The sequence below is a fragment of the Anser brachyrhynchus genome, assembly GCF_964034855.1.
Source record: "Anser brachyrhynchus genome assembly, chromosome: 7".
Classification (NCBI taxonomy): domain Eukaryota; kingdom Metazoa; phylum Chordata; class Aves; order Anseriformes; family Anatidae; genus Anser; species Anser brachyrhynchus.
This window is the reverse complement of record NC_137701.1, coordinates 24,155,083-24,171,260: the sequence shown is the minus strand read 5'-3', so window position 1 is coordinate 24,171,260 and position 16,178 is coordinate 24,155,083. Positions and strand designations below refer to the sequence as shown.

Genomic DNA, 16,178 nt, shown 5'->3' with positions numbered 1-16,178 from the left:
CTCCTCTGGAGCAACATAGGGAAGTAGGAAGTGGACATGAATGCAGTTAAAGAGATGTTTTTTTAGTCCAGCTACAACCTGGAGAAATGTTTTGTTAAAAGGATCTGTTTGTTGGGAAGGCAGTGATCGATCAGTGCCCTTTAAAAAGGTCCTGTAATGATTTTAGAGCAATGCTCCTTAATGCTTTCTTGGGCCAGAGATAGGGTTTTAAAGATTTCTGTATAATTTCTGTTGCATTTTAAACTAGAACATAAGTTGCATGTATGTTCTAAAAAAAATGGGGAGACTTTGTCAGTTTCTTCAAATGACAGCATGGCAGAAAGGTGAAAAATGGCCCTTGAGCAAACAATATCCACAGACAGCCGTGTAAACTGTTGGTTTAGGAAGCACAGCTTTTGTCTTGTCTGCTTTCTCTTTAGCTCTGCCTCCCTGCTGCACTACAATAACGAATAATGAGTCATGTACTCTCAACTCCTACACAATTCACCATAATCAGTTTTTCTCCTATAAGGAAAAAGGCATTTTTTTAAACTCTACATGGACTGCTGGTTTTCTGTCTCTACCTCACTGTTCATTTTGAGTACACAGAACACTGCATTTGGTTCAGCTTTAGTTGGCAACACATAAAAGATGCTTCAAGGCAGTGAGTGTTTTCTAGAGGAGAGAGAACCCCCCGTACTCCTGCTGAGGTCAGCTGTCACTGGGGACTTGACTTGAACCACTGGCAATATTCTCTCTCAAGGCATCTTGACTTTGTAGTGCATTTCCTTAGTAGGTCACAAAAGCCTGCCTTTGCTCTCTTTCTGGAAATGTTTCAAGAGCCATCTGCCCTTGCCCATCGTGCCTGTGAGCAGTGACCTGTAAGCCTGGGTCTCAGCAGGGGCCCAAGGCAGAGCTGAATCATTGCTGGTGGGAAGAAGCAGAGGCAGATGTACCGTGGGCACCAGGAGCCCATGAATGTCTAGATTCAGGACAGCTCCCTTTTATGCAACAGGCACCAACTTGCCTGGTTCACTGAAAGAACACCTTTGATGCATGGAGACCTGTGGATCCTCTACTGATGGGGAAACAGGGAGGTGAAAGTGCTTCATGTGTGTGTTCTGCCTACCAAGTGTGTGTGTGTGTGTTTTCTGCGTACGGTTGTTTGGAAGGAGAATGAGAGGAACTGGGGCAAAAAAGGTCGCACTCTTAGCATTCCATTAAAAAGATCTTGATTTGTCTAAATTAAAGGAAGCACGTAAATTCCTTTCTCTCCGTCTGTATTTTCTCTTGCAATGTCACGTCCATTCAGACAACTGTAATGGGATTTCCGATTCCCACAAGTTCCCAAGTTAGGCCAGCAAACACCACTAATTACAATGAGATATATGTTTTCAAAGCTTTACAAGTCCCACTAAATTAATTTCCTTTCCGTTTATTTCATGAATAAGTTAGGTAGCCTAGAACAAGCTTCTGTTTTAAAGACCCAGAATGCTGTTTTGAAGGTGTTTTTTAGGTCTGTCATTTTCAAGCACTGTGCTGAAAAGGTTTGCTTTTCTGAAGTTGCCTTTTTGCATAGTTAATTTGCTACTGGTTCTTAAAATAAAATCTAGGTGTAAAGAAAAATTTCTTCTGTGGAATACAGTAACCCTAAACAACCCTGTACTTAGATTTTATTTTGAGAAATGTCTCTGCAGGATGGGTTTATATTGTAAGTTTCATTTTTGTCTTTTCTAGGGCATAGATTTTATACCTCCATGTATGCACAGCACGATACCCTTTTTCTTCAGAAATTTAGAATAAATCCCAATTTTATATGAGCTTATCTGTGCTTCCATCTGTCTAAAAATTAAATGTAATTAACAGGATCCCTTTAAAATATTTTATAATATAATTTTGATTTATTAATCCTGTAAAATTAAAAAAGCACTTTATAACAATGTTTCTTGTTTCTTTAATCCATAAAATATTTTTACTTATGGAGTGTTTTAATGCTTTGAAGGTAAACTGCAAGGGGCCAAAGCCTCTAATGCTATCAATGCATAGATTTAAATTAACTCTATATTCTAAGTTTTGTTCCCTGGGTATGTGCAATTTGATTGAGAACAATCTTTTTTTTTAATAAATTATTTATACAATTTAACAGTGGATTTGTAGAACTGTATAAAGGACATTGCAGAGCAGATTAGCCTATTGTACTTCTTTAATAAACTTTCAGATTGTAAATCATCTTTGTATATTAATGTATTTTCTCAGATATTTATATTATTTGCATTTATATAGTATGTAAATAATATATATAATTTATACAATACATATGTTTTATTTAAATTTATCTCAAAACATTGTTTTGATTTTTTTTCTACCCAAGGAAGTGAACAAGAATGTGTTGAGTACTACATTCCTGCTGTCTTTTGGTGTCTTTTTAATGAATTCTTTTTATGGAATGCATTTTTCCTTGCTTCATGCATCACTGATTGCAGTACATTTGAAATACACCAAAGGCAGCAGTTCTCTTTAAATAATTTCTTGGGTTAAATGTAATAAGTAAGAAGAAAGAGGTATGTTAAATAAATACATTTTCAACTCTTGGCCTTTGCTTCAGAAAAATGTCCTGACCATACAAGAATAGTCCCAAAAACTGATGTCTGCTTTCTAGTCTCCTCTACACCAACCAAAGTTGAGGAAATAAACTAGTGTGGTGTCCAGAGCCTGGTCTCCAGCTTCTTTAGTTCTGCCTCTGCAGAGAATTACTGTCGGCTTTGAATTTCTTTGATGTATTGTGACAAATAGCTGCCTTGCTGTGTTTTCTGCCCCCACTGGAGTCTCCATGGGATTAGAGATCACGTGCTACCTTAGCTTAATGTTCTTGACCTTTTTCAGATGATTGACACTGCTGAATGATTGCAGCAAAGCAGCAATTATCCGCTAGCTGTGTTATGCTCATTTCAAGGAGAAAATAAACGTTATTTGAGATGAGTAATCTGGAATCTTTCTGCTGAGTAAATGTAGGAGACCTGCCTGTAGAGAGTCATGATTCCTTTCCCATTTGATCTCTTTTTTGGTACTTTCTACGCGTTTGCCCTGTGCTCTCCCCCTTATGAATGCTTTACTGTGTGCTCTGATCCTGCTAGCCCACATAGCTAAGGGAGCTAAATCTTCTGGGCTTGATCAGCAACATAAATGCCTCAGGCTCAAAGATGGTGGCAAGCATAGCAATGTGTACCTTCTCATTTACTTTTTGAAATAAAATAGGAAAAATGAAAGCACCCTAACCTACCAGCTATGTATTTATGATGTGATTAAATATGATGTCAGTAAAATACCTTGCACAGGGATTTTGTAGTCTAGCTTCCATGGCGTTTTATTCTTTCTTCAGTCTTTTTTTTTTTTTTTTTTCCTTCAGTGAATTTCCCACAAGAATTCTGTCAAGGTTTGGCTCATAAATAGCAATGAGTTTTGTAAAGTTCCTGTACACACAAGGCAAACAGCAACTTTACCAAATGTTCAATGCAAAGAGATCCATGTGTCTCTGTGATATTACTGTTTTGGAAGACATTTTACAGAACACCTGTCTGGCTTTAATCAAAGTTCACACACAGAGATGCAAATTTTTTTTTTTTTTTTAAATCTGGCACTGCATCACATGGACTTCAAAACTGGGATTTTGTCCTGTATCAGGAAGTTGTATATGTGTGACACTATATTATCTTTATTGCAATTAATAATATTACAACTACTAACATAATGATAATTGATATTATTACAGTTATAATAATCACATCATTAATGATATTATAGTTATTAATATTTTTATTATTTTGCCACAGCCCCTTTTTAAAAGGTGACTTTTTTTTTACCTATAGGCCATCGAACATTGTTCATTGGAGTTCATGTGCCTCTGGGTGGAAGAAAGAGTCACAGACGTCATAGGCACCGTGGACATAAACACAGAAAGAGAGACAGAGAGCGAGATTCGGGATTAGAAGATGGGAGAGAATCTCCTCCTTTTGGTAAGTTAAATTTTATTTCTGTGTAAGTCTTTTAGTAATAAACATCAGTACAACTATGCACAGTCTGTCCTCCTGTTGTGATATCATTAGGAGCAGAGTTTTGGAGAACTTAGTAGAGCCTGTCTCGTCCCAGCTGAAGAGCCAAGATTTGTTCTTCTGATGAATGTCAGCAACCAGGGGTGGTTAATTAGTGAGAAACCTCAGTAATTCCTATTGCTGTAGGAGACTGTCCATGAGTGTTCACATAAAGGTAGAGTGCTTTGACCACTGAGGTGGAGTAAGCGCTTTATGGCACCAGTAGTGCTCAGTGAAGATTCTGGAGTATTTGCCCCTAAAACAACATAGAGGAGTTGTGGTTCTTTACAATTAGTTTTGTAACAATGCTGATGTCACTGAACCCGTAGTGTTTTAACAGACGTGAACGATCCAGATTGCATTTGCTTTTTTCCTCACATGATACTGTAAGATGCCATTATGAGATGAGTCTCTTGAGGACTTGAGAGCAAATGGGAAAAAATACCTTTCAATGAACAAACCTTACAATAACACAAAACTTCTGAAGTTCTCAAAATTTTAAAAAAAACAACTATAGAAAGCAGGAAAAGGTAGTAATGAATAGATCAGGCAAGCTTTGTCTCAAAACATATGAATATTCTTTGCTGTTCATGTGTACCAAAAACGTGTAAAAGCATGTGTACTGAAATGTCCAAGGCTAAAATAAGTACTAAAAATAGAATGGAAGCATGTATAGGAAACCATTTGTCAGTGAGCAAATGAAGAATGTTTTTAAATCATTAGAGAAATGTGCGAATGTAGCTTTAGGTTACAGAATAGTCATTATAAAATTTTATTTTAATTTTAGGTATATATTATGTGTGTTGAAAGCTTTAGACCAAGTAGATTATAAATGCTGATGGTTAAGTGTATTGTAAAGACCTTGAAATACTCAAGTATTTCACAAGGATGTCACATTCGTGAGAATGAAGCAGTTTTTTTCAAACTTAGATATGAGAAGTTTTTAAGGCTGAAGAAAAAATTGGCTGAATTGGTTCTGTCTGGAATGTATTTCAAATGTATGAAGACCCTATGCTATATTGAAATCAGTTTCTTGGAAAACAACAGAGTTCATAAATTATTAAATAGTTTTCAAATAGAATATACATATATACATATAATGTCAGATTAAAAAGAAACAATTGAAAGTTACATTAGCCAAGAAGTGAGATATCTTAATCTATGAAGTGATGTCTTCTGTTGAGTCATCTGGTTTTATTTAAGTGCCAGTATGTGACACATTTTGGCTGAAAATTTAGCTCTGTTCTTTCAACTCCTGGAGACCTAGGCTTGTGTCCTTCTTAATGTCAAAAGTAAAAATAAACTACGCTGGCTCAGTTTAATAGTCTTTGACAGTTGTGCAAACAAGATGTGCTCTTCAGCGCAATCCTATGTAGAGTGAAAATCAACCTATATTCAAGTGAGCTCCAAGAGTGGAATAGCAATAATACAGGTATACTCGTTTGAAATAAATGCAAGACTGCACTTTTGTAAGACACATTTTCACTTATGAAGGAAGTATAGCTACCACTTAAAGGGTGTGTCAGTCTTGGCACATAAAATTATTACTTTTATAATGCCCAAGACAGAAAAGATATAGGCCAGAAACATCTCAGTCTTCTTCAGATCCAGAATGCCAAAGATAATCTTTAAAATGCTTGAGTGATTACAATTATTTTCCTAAGGGAGCCAAAGACAGAACTATCAAACATTCAGAAAAATCTGGAAATATCCAAATTTTCCACCCTGAAATAATATCTAACTAGTAAAATTTGAGGATTTTTTCCCTTAGCTATTCGAACTCCTGGAAGCTTGGCCAGAGAAACAGACTTTGTCTGAGCTTTGATATCTGTCCATCCAGGCAGAAATGTGGCATCCTCTACCCAACAGTGAAATAGATTTGTCTTTGTAAAGCTTAAAATTATACCAGAATGGAGGGGTTAATCACAGTCAGAGCAGGCAAACAAAATTATTCATTGTTGGTAGTCTACATCCACATCCTCGCTTTTGCTGAGGATTTTCCTTACAGGAGTTTTAGGCAGCTTGCTGTGCTGTCAGGGGAGAAGCATCACTTATACAGAGAAAAGAAGCATAGTTTTTCTATAATTTATTTACTCAGAGGGAGTAAAGGATAATTCTCTTACTAAATCTGAATCCACTAAACTGCAATCATGCTTCTTATCTCTCATTCCCCGTGACCCCAAGGTTGTAACAGAACCCAGAGGCTCAGGGAAGTTGTGAGGAAGGCGAATGCACTTCCTCTCCTCGATGCCTAACTCAAGATGAGGGACTGTACTACCTAAGAGAACCGATCTGAAATAATCCCTTAATTCACGAATCCTTCTGACTTAATTTAACATGCAGAAATGTGCTTAGCTTCCTCTCACCATAGAGCCCTTTTAACGCATTTCTGCTGAATAGTAGGAGGCTGCGTTCTTGGGAACTGGGGAGGAGGATGGTAAAGAAAAAGCATTTCAACAAGCAGGTGCAAGAAGAAAGAGAGAGAAAATAAGCACTGTGCGACCAGCTGATGGAAAACAGTGCTTTGAAGTAAGTCAGAAAAATACATGAGGATTTTTGTGTTACAAGAGAATAAATTAGCAATGTTTTGAAGCAGTGAAGTATGAAAGGAGGTATAATAAAGACAGAGATGAAGAACTGAATAATAGAGATGCTGGAAGAAGTAAAGGCCTGAAATATTAAGACGTGAAGTGCTCCATACTGCTCAGTTAACCAAGCAGGGGATAAAGCTTTTTTTTGGTCATAATTTATAGATGCATAATTTATAACTTCGTCTGTGAAGTTTCCGTAGGTGCAGATCTTGCTTTGCTATCACCCTGCAGTCAGGGAGCTGCACTGCGCACATGGTGCTGTGGGGCTGTGCCTGCCCGCACTCAGAGTGGACAGGTGCACACCTGGTTCCAATCTAGTGAAAAACAAGTTTTTAAACAGCTTTCTTTGTATCAAATGGCTGGAAAACACCTGTATTCAATGTAATACCCATGGTTGGAAGCTTCCTGGTAATCCCTCTGAATCCTGTCTGGGAAAGCTATACCAGCTACTTTCTGAGGGATGGTTTCTGCAGATAATGTTTTTAGAACATTCTGACGGCAGCGCAGAAGCTTTTTTTTTTTTTTTTAATCTCCTACTGTCACTCTTCAAAAATAACCCAAATGTTCTCTGTGTGCAGATTCAGAGTTTGTAGACAATCAATATGTGGAATATGTATTTAGTGGATGAAAAAGGAGTGAGCCCTGTCATTTGGGGGCGCAGATTACTTAATGAAATTTTATTTTTGTTTTCCCCATATCTTTGTCTCACTGTCTGTCTCTTGCCTCTTGATGGGATGAGGTTGCTCAAGATGTTTCTATTTTGCCATAACGATGTGCCTTTGCATAATTTTTAGATTACGTGACTTTCTCATGGAGGGGCTTTTTTGGATAGAAAAATTGGAAGCTAAGCAATTACAACATCTTGACTTCTACCATCTTGCCTCATAATTTTTGGAAGGAAAAAAAGAGAAAAGAGAAATCCAGTGAAGTTATCTACTGTAGTTAAAATGCAGCAATGCTGTTCACTGTACTGAAGAGGGCTACTGTTATAGCTGAAATGTTGCTGTTGTATTTAAGGCCCCAGGTTCACGCTTCAAGCTACCCTCCTCCACAGCTTTCCTGTGGTGCAAGTATTGTGGCTGCTCCGTGAATTAAATTAAGGAATTGATTCAGGTTAAAACTAATCTGGCAAAAAAGCTGTCTCTAGGCAGTAGCAGCTCCCCAGTGCTATTTGCTGGGAGGGTAATGGGGGCCAGCGCCTGCTGGTGCAAGGCTACAAGCTAGAGGGGACAGCTCTGTCAGCTCTGCCAGTTGTGGTGGCAATGAATGTATGGTGCAGATTTCCCTTTGTCTGGTAGGTTTACACTTACTTGGTATGCACGTGGATTTTAGTGTCGATTTTGAGTGGTTTCTGTTTTGGGATAGAACGGAGTAGAATGGCAAGACATCAGCTCTCTGCAGTATGTCTTTTTAAGGACAAATTTTGTGAGGGTAAAGTGAACACAGCTGTGAGGACTGGGGTTTGATTTCAGTATCGTGTGGTGTCTTCTAAGACTAGACAACAGCAGGACTTGTGCAAGGTTTGGTTTGTGTTTTTGAAAAACCTGGCTTTAATATTTCTCCAGTTTTAAAGAGGCTTAAGTTTGTAATTCATAATACAAGATGTGGCAAAGGAAGCTGAGCCGGCCTGGAGGTGAACTGGGTAGAGGACTGTACACAGGAAGGTAATGCAAGCAAAAATGTGAATTGCAAAGGGGGACTTCTCTAGAGGGGCTAGGGGAAAGTATAACCAAAGGACTAAGCTAACTATGTGCAGTAGCTAATCTCAAACCTCAAAGGGATATTAATGGGGAAAATGAATTTATTTGTAAACAGTACAGTTGTAGGAGAATTCCCCTACCCTTAACTATATGCTTTGTCTGCCAAAGGATGAACTTGGAAGTTTGGATCTCTGGGCAGCTAGGGAACAGATTGCAGTAAATCTGGATTATAGTAATGTATCATAACAGCAGTTTAAAGAGTCTAGCGAAAAGAAGAGAAATAGAAGCTTGGGGATTGTCCATATTGTGAGATACAAGAGATAAGATTATTTGTCACAGCCCTGAGGTAATGGAAACAATTAATGTGAGGAAAATGCAGTTTCCTGAAAACAGAAGCAAGCAAGGGAATATACTTTCTCCCACCTAACACAGAGTTTCTAAGATCTTTTGAAGAGATTTTCAGAAGCGTGTTGTGTGTTTACTATTTTATGTGTACTTTAGTAATGTAAATTTTATTTTAGTTTCATGTTTCATAATTTTAAAAAAAAAATTATGATCCCTACATTTGCTGATTGCTGAGCTGAAGGGCAATGTCTCATCCGCACAGGATGGAGGTGGGGGGGAGCCCCCCATCCGTTGCTTCCTTGGTGAGCACAAGCAGGAGGAGAAGGAATGTTTGTCTGTGTCTGAGGTGCTGCTGTCTTTCCTATGATCCTTGGAGTTTTTCACTCCACCTCCTCTTCACCTGAGGTGAATTGTTGTCCGTGTCAACTATGTTACACCAGTTCACACCCTGTCTGCAGCCTGTCTTATGCAGTGAGCAACCAAAAAAAAGTTTGTGTATTTAATATTAATTTAATGAGAATGCACAAGGGCATGAGGCGGTAACTAAATCTTTTCTATGATGTTTACTATCTTATGCAAACTTCTGTAATATAAACTTTATTTTAATGTTTAGTGTGTTTCCTAGTTTAGAAAAATAACTTTTCAGCCCTCTATCTACTGACCCCCGTGGAAAGTATTAGCCTGTTAATAGTGATCTGGAATGCGGGTTCCCAACAGGCTTAGAAATGCTGAATCCTATTCTGACAAGTGAGGTAATAGAGTAAGTATTCCCAGAAATACATCTTTGTACCCTTTTTAGAGTTAATCAAGAGTAGAGGACAAAATGTGGAATACATGTGGTATGCACCCAAAGCTGTGTTTCTGTTTGTGGCATGGCTTGGCCAGAGTGCGTGAAGTTCCGCGCTGAGGAGGAGCTGCAGTTCGCCCTGAGAGGAGCGCTGGCGCGGGCTCTTCTCTGAGCCGGGCTTATGTGGAGGGGCTAAAAACGATTCTTTTTTACCCCACCCTGAGTCTTGCGTTCACCTTGTTCCCTTAGGCAAGAGGGAGCTGTGCTGATCAAGAAGTGTGGTTGTAGTTGGAGTGGCTTAAAAGAGGAAAATGCCAGTCATGGTTCTTTCCGACGTGTGTTTTATGAGGCAGGATGGCGGTACAGGCCATAGTTCCTCCTGGCCTACACTCGGTGCTGTTCCAGGAAGCAGCTTTGCTTGTTTTCGTCTGGGAATTAAGTTATTAGCAGTTCTGGCTTTCAGCTCTGTTCTTTTGGCATGTCTGTATCTTCCTTTTGGCTTAGGGATGTTAAGGACTTTACACTGAAAGTAACTGAAGTGGTATGTCAGGTTCACTTCCTCTCTGCGGTACTGAATCCCAGTGTGAGTGAATTCATGCTTTTGACAATACTGTATCCACCACCTCTTAATTTCTACACTTTTGATAGCGCTATGAAGGTACAAATTTTTAAACTTGGAATTCCTAGGTTTTTCATGTAGGCGTTGAATTTGAGCTATCAGGGGTGGTTTGGGTGTCTGTGTGAGTGCTACGTGGGTGATGTGAACGTTAGCAGTGGGCTCCTATGGGCTGGTGGAGCCCCAGCAAATAGAAGGCTGCTTCAACTTTTCCTGACTGAGATGGCTCATTAGCCAGGCACGGGTGGTTATTGACGGTACTCATGCTCCCATCATGTACCAGACTGCTTTCTGTGCAATCCTAGCGGGTTCTGAAGGATTTCCTGGTGATGAGCCATTTACTTGGGAGAACCATCAGCTGCTTATTGTTCAACTTTAAACTCATGTTGATTCTAATTTCTCTATGCTCTGTTATAAAATGACTGCAGTGTTAGAAATAATTATTTAACAAATTAGTTCCATTCATTTATTTTCATTTTAGCTTAGTCTATATTACTTCCATTTCTTTATGGAAGTATGGTTAATAAAATGAAGATTTTTTTTCTAACCTGGCTTTACTACTTGAAGGAGTGATGTATTTAAACCAGTTTCTGTTTTTCTAGACTTGAAAAAAATTGAGTGTCCTATTTTGCAAATATTATGCTTTTACACCGAGGATTAAGTTATCACAGTTTGACAGTCAGCAATTGAAGTATTCTTTCATATTGGTTTTGAATCACACATTACTCATTTTATGTATAACACATTAATGACGTATTTGATATTTATTACTCCCATGAGTAAGAGCCAAATCCATCTGGCATTACTCACGTGTAATCCTGTTAACTCAGTTTCAGAAGTAGAACCAACAAATGTATTTTTTTATCATGTTGCTATTGTTTAATTCTGTTAGAATTTTGTCCTTAAAATACAATCATTGTATTACCCAAACCTAACTTTTTTTTTTCCCAGTTTCCAACTTGTCTGAAAATTAAGGTGTGGCTTGCATGTTTCAGAAGCAAATACAAATTGAAGTAGCAAAAATTATATCCAGAATCTAGCAGTTAGTTTCATTGGTGTGTTAACAAGGAAAAGAGAACTTTGTGCATTTTTTTTCATTTATGTAAATTTTTAACTGTAGTCAGAAGAATAGCTGTATGTCAGACAGAAGACTCTGAGCAAACCACAGCAGTAAGGTTTTGTTGCTGTTTACCTGAATTCAGAAATACCCTGCTTTCCTTCCCACATTGAAAGTGTGCCTTTGCATGAGTATCACAACTGTCATAAAACGGCAGCTCTGCTATACAACTCTACTCATTTATTACTTAGCAGTAGCTGTTGCTGTAAATCAGTTCCTAGTGCTGATTTTACTAAGGGTACGGGATGTTCTTGGCAATGCTTATTCTCATATTCTCACTGCAGTCCAGCTCTTTACCAGTAGCTTGCTTTCTATGGTCTGTCACTAGTCATATGTGCTTGTCCTTTGTAAGTTCAGATCTCATTGAATCTTTTCCTTCGGAGAAATGGTCTTAACAAATTGCACGCTTCTTCACCAGAATGCACATCCTACTCTCTGATCACATCTTGATGTTTGCATTTACTTTTTCCTTCCCTAGAATGTACCAACATGTGGATATGAATATGTATCCTGCAGGATATTAAAAAAAAATGGTAGAGCGTGGAAAGGGGGTCTAAAATAATGGGAAGCTTGAAATGTTAAAGAAAAAAGGAGAGAACAGTGAGAGAAATGAGCAACAAAAGAAAGGGTAAAGTGGAGGTTACTTCTGTTTTTTAATGATTTACCAAAATTTTTGTCCCCTTAGTTGTCCCCCTGCAGCTCTGTTCTCTAGAGCTTTTAGTAGTACTTGAGCCTATCTTTTTCCTTTTCCTACTATCCTATATCTCACCCTGTTTTTTTCCATTCTTTGTGGAAAAAGTCAGTAGGCTTTACCATACTGTATCTTTACACTGTGTTAAGGAGAATAAGCCTCAAGTGAAAACCGTTGTCTTGTTAGTGTTTCGTTGGTGTAGTAAATTTACTACTATTACAAAAGAGGTATCTTGTTGAATTTCATCTCTTGCATCAGTTGGACATTTAATTCTTTTTGACCAGTGCTGTATTTGCTCTTTAACATTCAGTAAGTGCTATCATCTCAGTTTTTCCAAAATACAAAGACTTTGAGTGTCCTGTTCAGAGATGCTCTTCACTGCTGGATGGGAAATAGTGTAGCTTGTCTTACAAATATGGTTGTAAAACAGAATGTCATTTAGACAGTGTTCAAGGAATTGCTGAGCTGTTCTGCTGCATAGTAATTTTTTTTGTTGACTGGCATCTTGGCCCCTATCAGCCGTCACAAAAGACTTCCAGTTCCTCTCAGAAATCTAAAATTCATTAGCCAAAAAAAAAACTATATTTCTAGAGAGAGTGGTTTCCACCCTGAGTTTCTTAGTCTGAGATTTTCATTTAAATAAGCAAATAAGTGTTGTTTTCCTTTTAATTATTATTTTTTTAGACTTAAAACATTTGAGCTGTGAATGCTGAATATAAGGAACATTAGAGTGTTCTGTGAGCTCCAGAAATTTACTGAGTAATATGAAAGAAAAATAGTACGTCTCTCAAGTATATCGAGTGGTCTGAAGTGAAGGATTATGAAGTAAAATAAATGATGATGGAAATATAAAGGGAAAACAGATACGGGGAGAATAAAATGGGGAAGTTGGGTCAGATTAGCAACTTGGTCATCTGAAACAACCATTTTAAAAGGGTCAAGTGATGGTTGGAGTTCCCAGTTAAATATTGACATCAAAGGGGTTTTTTTGGATTCTTTCTCCTGCTAGGTAAAACAAAGGATGCAAATGTAGGAGGCCAGATTTGTGAGCTGTGCTAGGTCTATAGGTACAGACTTACTATGTGGCTTTTTTTTTGTAACAACGGAGTAAATTACTTTAATCAGCTCTATCTATGCTACTTTTTTTTTTTCTGTGAGATACCATTTCAGCTTCTAACACTCAGTACTTCTGTACGTCACATTCCATCTTTAGATGAGTTTATTTAATTTGCTGACTAGACGACTACAGTAAATAGAGTTCTGAATCTGAAAAAGAGTTTGTGTATAAATATTTTTACAATATAAGTATGATCATGTTTTGTGTGTAGCAGCAAGTGAAGTTAGAGAAAGAGTCTCAATAATCTTATGAAATATTAGGAATTTGCTTTCTCTGGTGAAAAAAAAGTGATATTTTTATGTTTCTTCCAGATACTCCATCACAAAGGGTGCAGTTTATTCTTGGAACGGAAGATGATGATGAGGAGCACATTCCTCATGATCTCTTTACTGAGCTTGATGAAATTTGTTGGCGTGAAGGAGAGGATGCTGAGTGGAGGGAAACGGCAAGGTAAGTGTTTACATGATTTGTTAAAAATTATCTGTAGCTATTGGCCGCTGGTGTTCTGAAGAATGATTTCAAAAGTGTGGCAACAGATTCCGGATATACAGCTTAAATAAAACCATAATTTTAATCCTTAAACTGCTAGTGTTATTACAGCATTTGTTATTTTTCAGAGCCAAATGTTTTCATCTGGATTTATTAAATATAGGTCAGAACGAATATCAAGGGAAAAATCAAAGTAAACAGACTATACATACAAATAATGAATTATTGGTTTTATTCATACTTTAGCTCATCATTTTAATAGATTTTCAAATTTTATGTTTGAATCTTCAAGAAGCTGATAAAATGTTAAAGCAGGAATAACATTACTTTTGGAGCAAAAAAACTTTCCCATTTTCTAACAGAGAACAGTTACTTTGGAGATTTTGAATATTCAATGCTGGATTATTTTGCTTCTGCCAAATTATTGTAACAAGACTGCTTAGATTGCATTTCTGCTGAAAATACATTAATACTGGAAAATAAATTTGTTTTTGCATGCTTATTTCCTCAGACATCTAAATGAGGTATCACAAACACTTAGTTTCACTGTTCTTCTTAGAAATTTAAATACCTCTTAAAGTTGCCCAGAAATCTGTGGACCAGACCTTTGGCTACAGTAGGATACAAAATGTGGAATTGCTGAATGGATTTTGTGAGAAATTATGTACATGGGCTGTTCGCTGTGCCTTTAATTTTACTGCAAATTCCTACTTTCCCAGAGGGCCACAAAATTTTCTATGACCTTCCCTTCTCTTACGTGTCCATAGGAGGGACGGACAGAAGCTAAATATAGATCTTTAGATGTAGAAAATTCTCATGTGGGGATTGTGCTATAAAATTAGTGTAGTAGTGTTCCTAAATATTCTTATTAATATTCGGAGAGAGAAAATCTAATCAAGGTAATTATTTGCAGTATTCTCGTACTGATTAGGGACATATAGGACCTCTTCTAAGAAGGGTATCAGTTCATGTAGTGATAAAAAAAAAATACCAATGGGTTATGTCATTTTTAACAGGTAAATAACAGTTTGTATAGTTTAACTAAAAATTCCCTTTGCAAATCACCAAAGAATTGTGTTTCTGACAAATTATAACCATTTTCATTAATTTAAATAGCTAATTGAAATAGAGCTTAAAAGGAATAGTTGAAATAAAGAGATTTAGATTGATCTATATGTAAGTATAGCCCTTCCTATTGTAATTTGGCAAGTAAAGAAACAAAATTTGTTAAACAGAAATAAGCTAAGAAATAAGATTGTTGAAAAAGAAGAGGAAAAAACAGCCAAGAAAACTGTATTTTGGAGCTCAGAAAGTGCATGATGTACTGAAAGTTGGAAGACCAACATATAGACATTGAACATAAATAAATAGGGAAAAAAAATCTTTAGCTTTACAAATGAGATGAAGAGGGGGGCTGCCATGCAGAAAGAGCTGGTCAAGATAAATGGTCTTTTTTATTTTGGATCCAAAAATCTTGGACAGCATTTGACATGGGGTGGCTTACTATTAGAAAAGTAAGATATGGCAGTGAAATGACCAAATCCAAGGTGGAAACAAGCATCAAGGTGCCTTATCTGTGCAAATCAGAGGGTGCAATAATTTCCATTCTAGAAAGATGAATGAACACGAACTTCATGAGTATTGTAAATCCTGTCTTTCTGTGAATCTATCAGGTGGGTTGTTGTACTACAGCAAACACAGCAACACTCTTAAAGAAAGCAGAAAAATGGTCTGAACAAACACAGGCCTTTTAGTTGGATTTCAGAAGTATGCAAGGCTTAGAACAATATTTGAAAGAAAGAATAATTATAGACTTGGAACTAAATGGAAAATTGCATAAAGCACAATTCAGTGGTGTATCATGTCAGACTAATGTAATAATGCTTTTTAATCAGAAAATTGATTTTTTTTGACAGGAAAAACAGTAGATCTGATTTATTTGTTTTAGTAGAGCATTTGATGTGATACAGCAATCAGAATTTGCAATAAGATAGTTTAGTTAATAAAAATTATATTAGTGGGTAAGGAGCTAATTGAAGAGGTGCAGCAGGTCATGCTGAAAGACGAAACTGGAGGAAAGTGACAAGGAACAGAAAGAATTAGTTATTAAATAGGTTTGTTATTGAATGAAGCAAAGAGTTACAGTAATAAAACTTGCTGATGATGAAAATTTGGAGGTAGTTTTAGTCTAGAAATAGATAAGGATATACACAAAGAACAAGAAGACTTCGAGTACAGTAGTAAAAATGAGATGGTGTTTAATATGCAAGATCAGATACTTAGAAACTAATACACTGGAGACGGGAGAAGGAGTGGTGATGTGCAGAGTAGAAAACAGAATGACAAGGTGCTAATACGAAAAAGATAAATAATCTTCTAGTATGCATGACAAGTAGTGTTTCCAATACAGGTAAGGAAATATTCAAATCTGTGTAGGACAGAGAACTGAACACTCATCTGGAATTATCTATGCTATTGTAAAGTACTTTCAGTAAAGTATTTTTGGTAGTAGTGCTTGATCCAAGACTTGAGAAATACTGATTTGATTAAAAGCATGTTATGGAAAGGATAAACTCTGAATTTGTTGCTGTACCAGCTTCGTTATATTTTGTCCATCTGGGTGAAAAATACTACTAGAAGTATTTGCAAGTTCTGTTG

At 37.0% G+C, this 16,178-nt stretch overlaps 1 protein-coding gene across 21 annotated transcripts in view; it reads left to right on the top strand.

Moving 5' to 3' along the window:
• SLC4A10 (solute carrier family 4 member 10) overlaps positions 1–16,178 on the top strand; it is a 169,170-nt gene that overhangs the window by 79,124 nt on the left and 73,868 nt on the right. For all 21 annotated transcript variants that reach the window (XR_013954003.1, XM_080601209.1, XM_080601196.1 and 18 more), the window contains 2 exons: positions 3,846–3,992; positions 13,343–13,481. Coding sequence is in view for 13 of the 21 variants with exons in the window: in XM_080601209.1 (XP_080457335.1) it covers positions 3,846–3,992; positions 13,343–13,481 (286 nt within the window). In the remaining 8 variants the exon portion in view is untranslated. The remainder of the gene's footprint in view (positions 1–3,845; positions 3,993–13,342; positions 13,482–16,178) is intronic.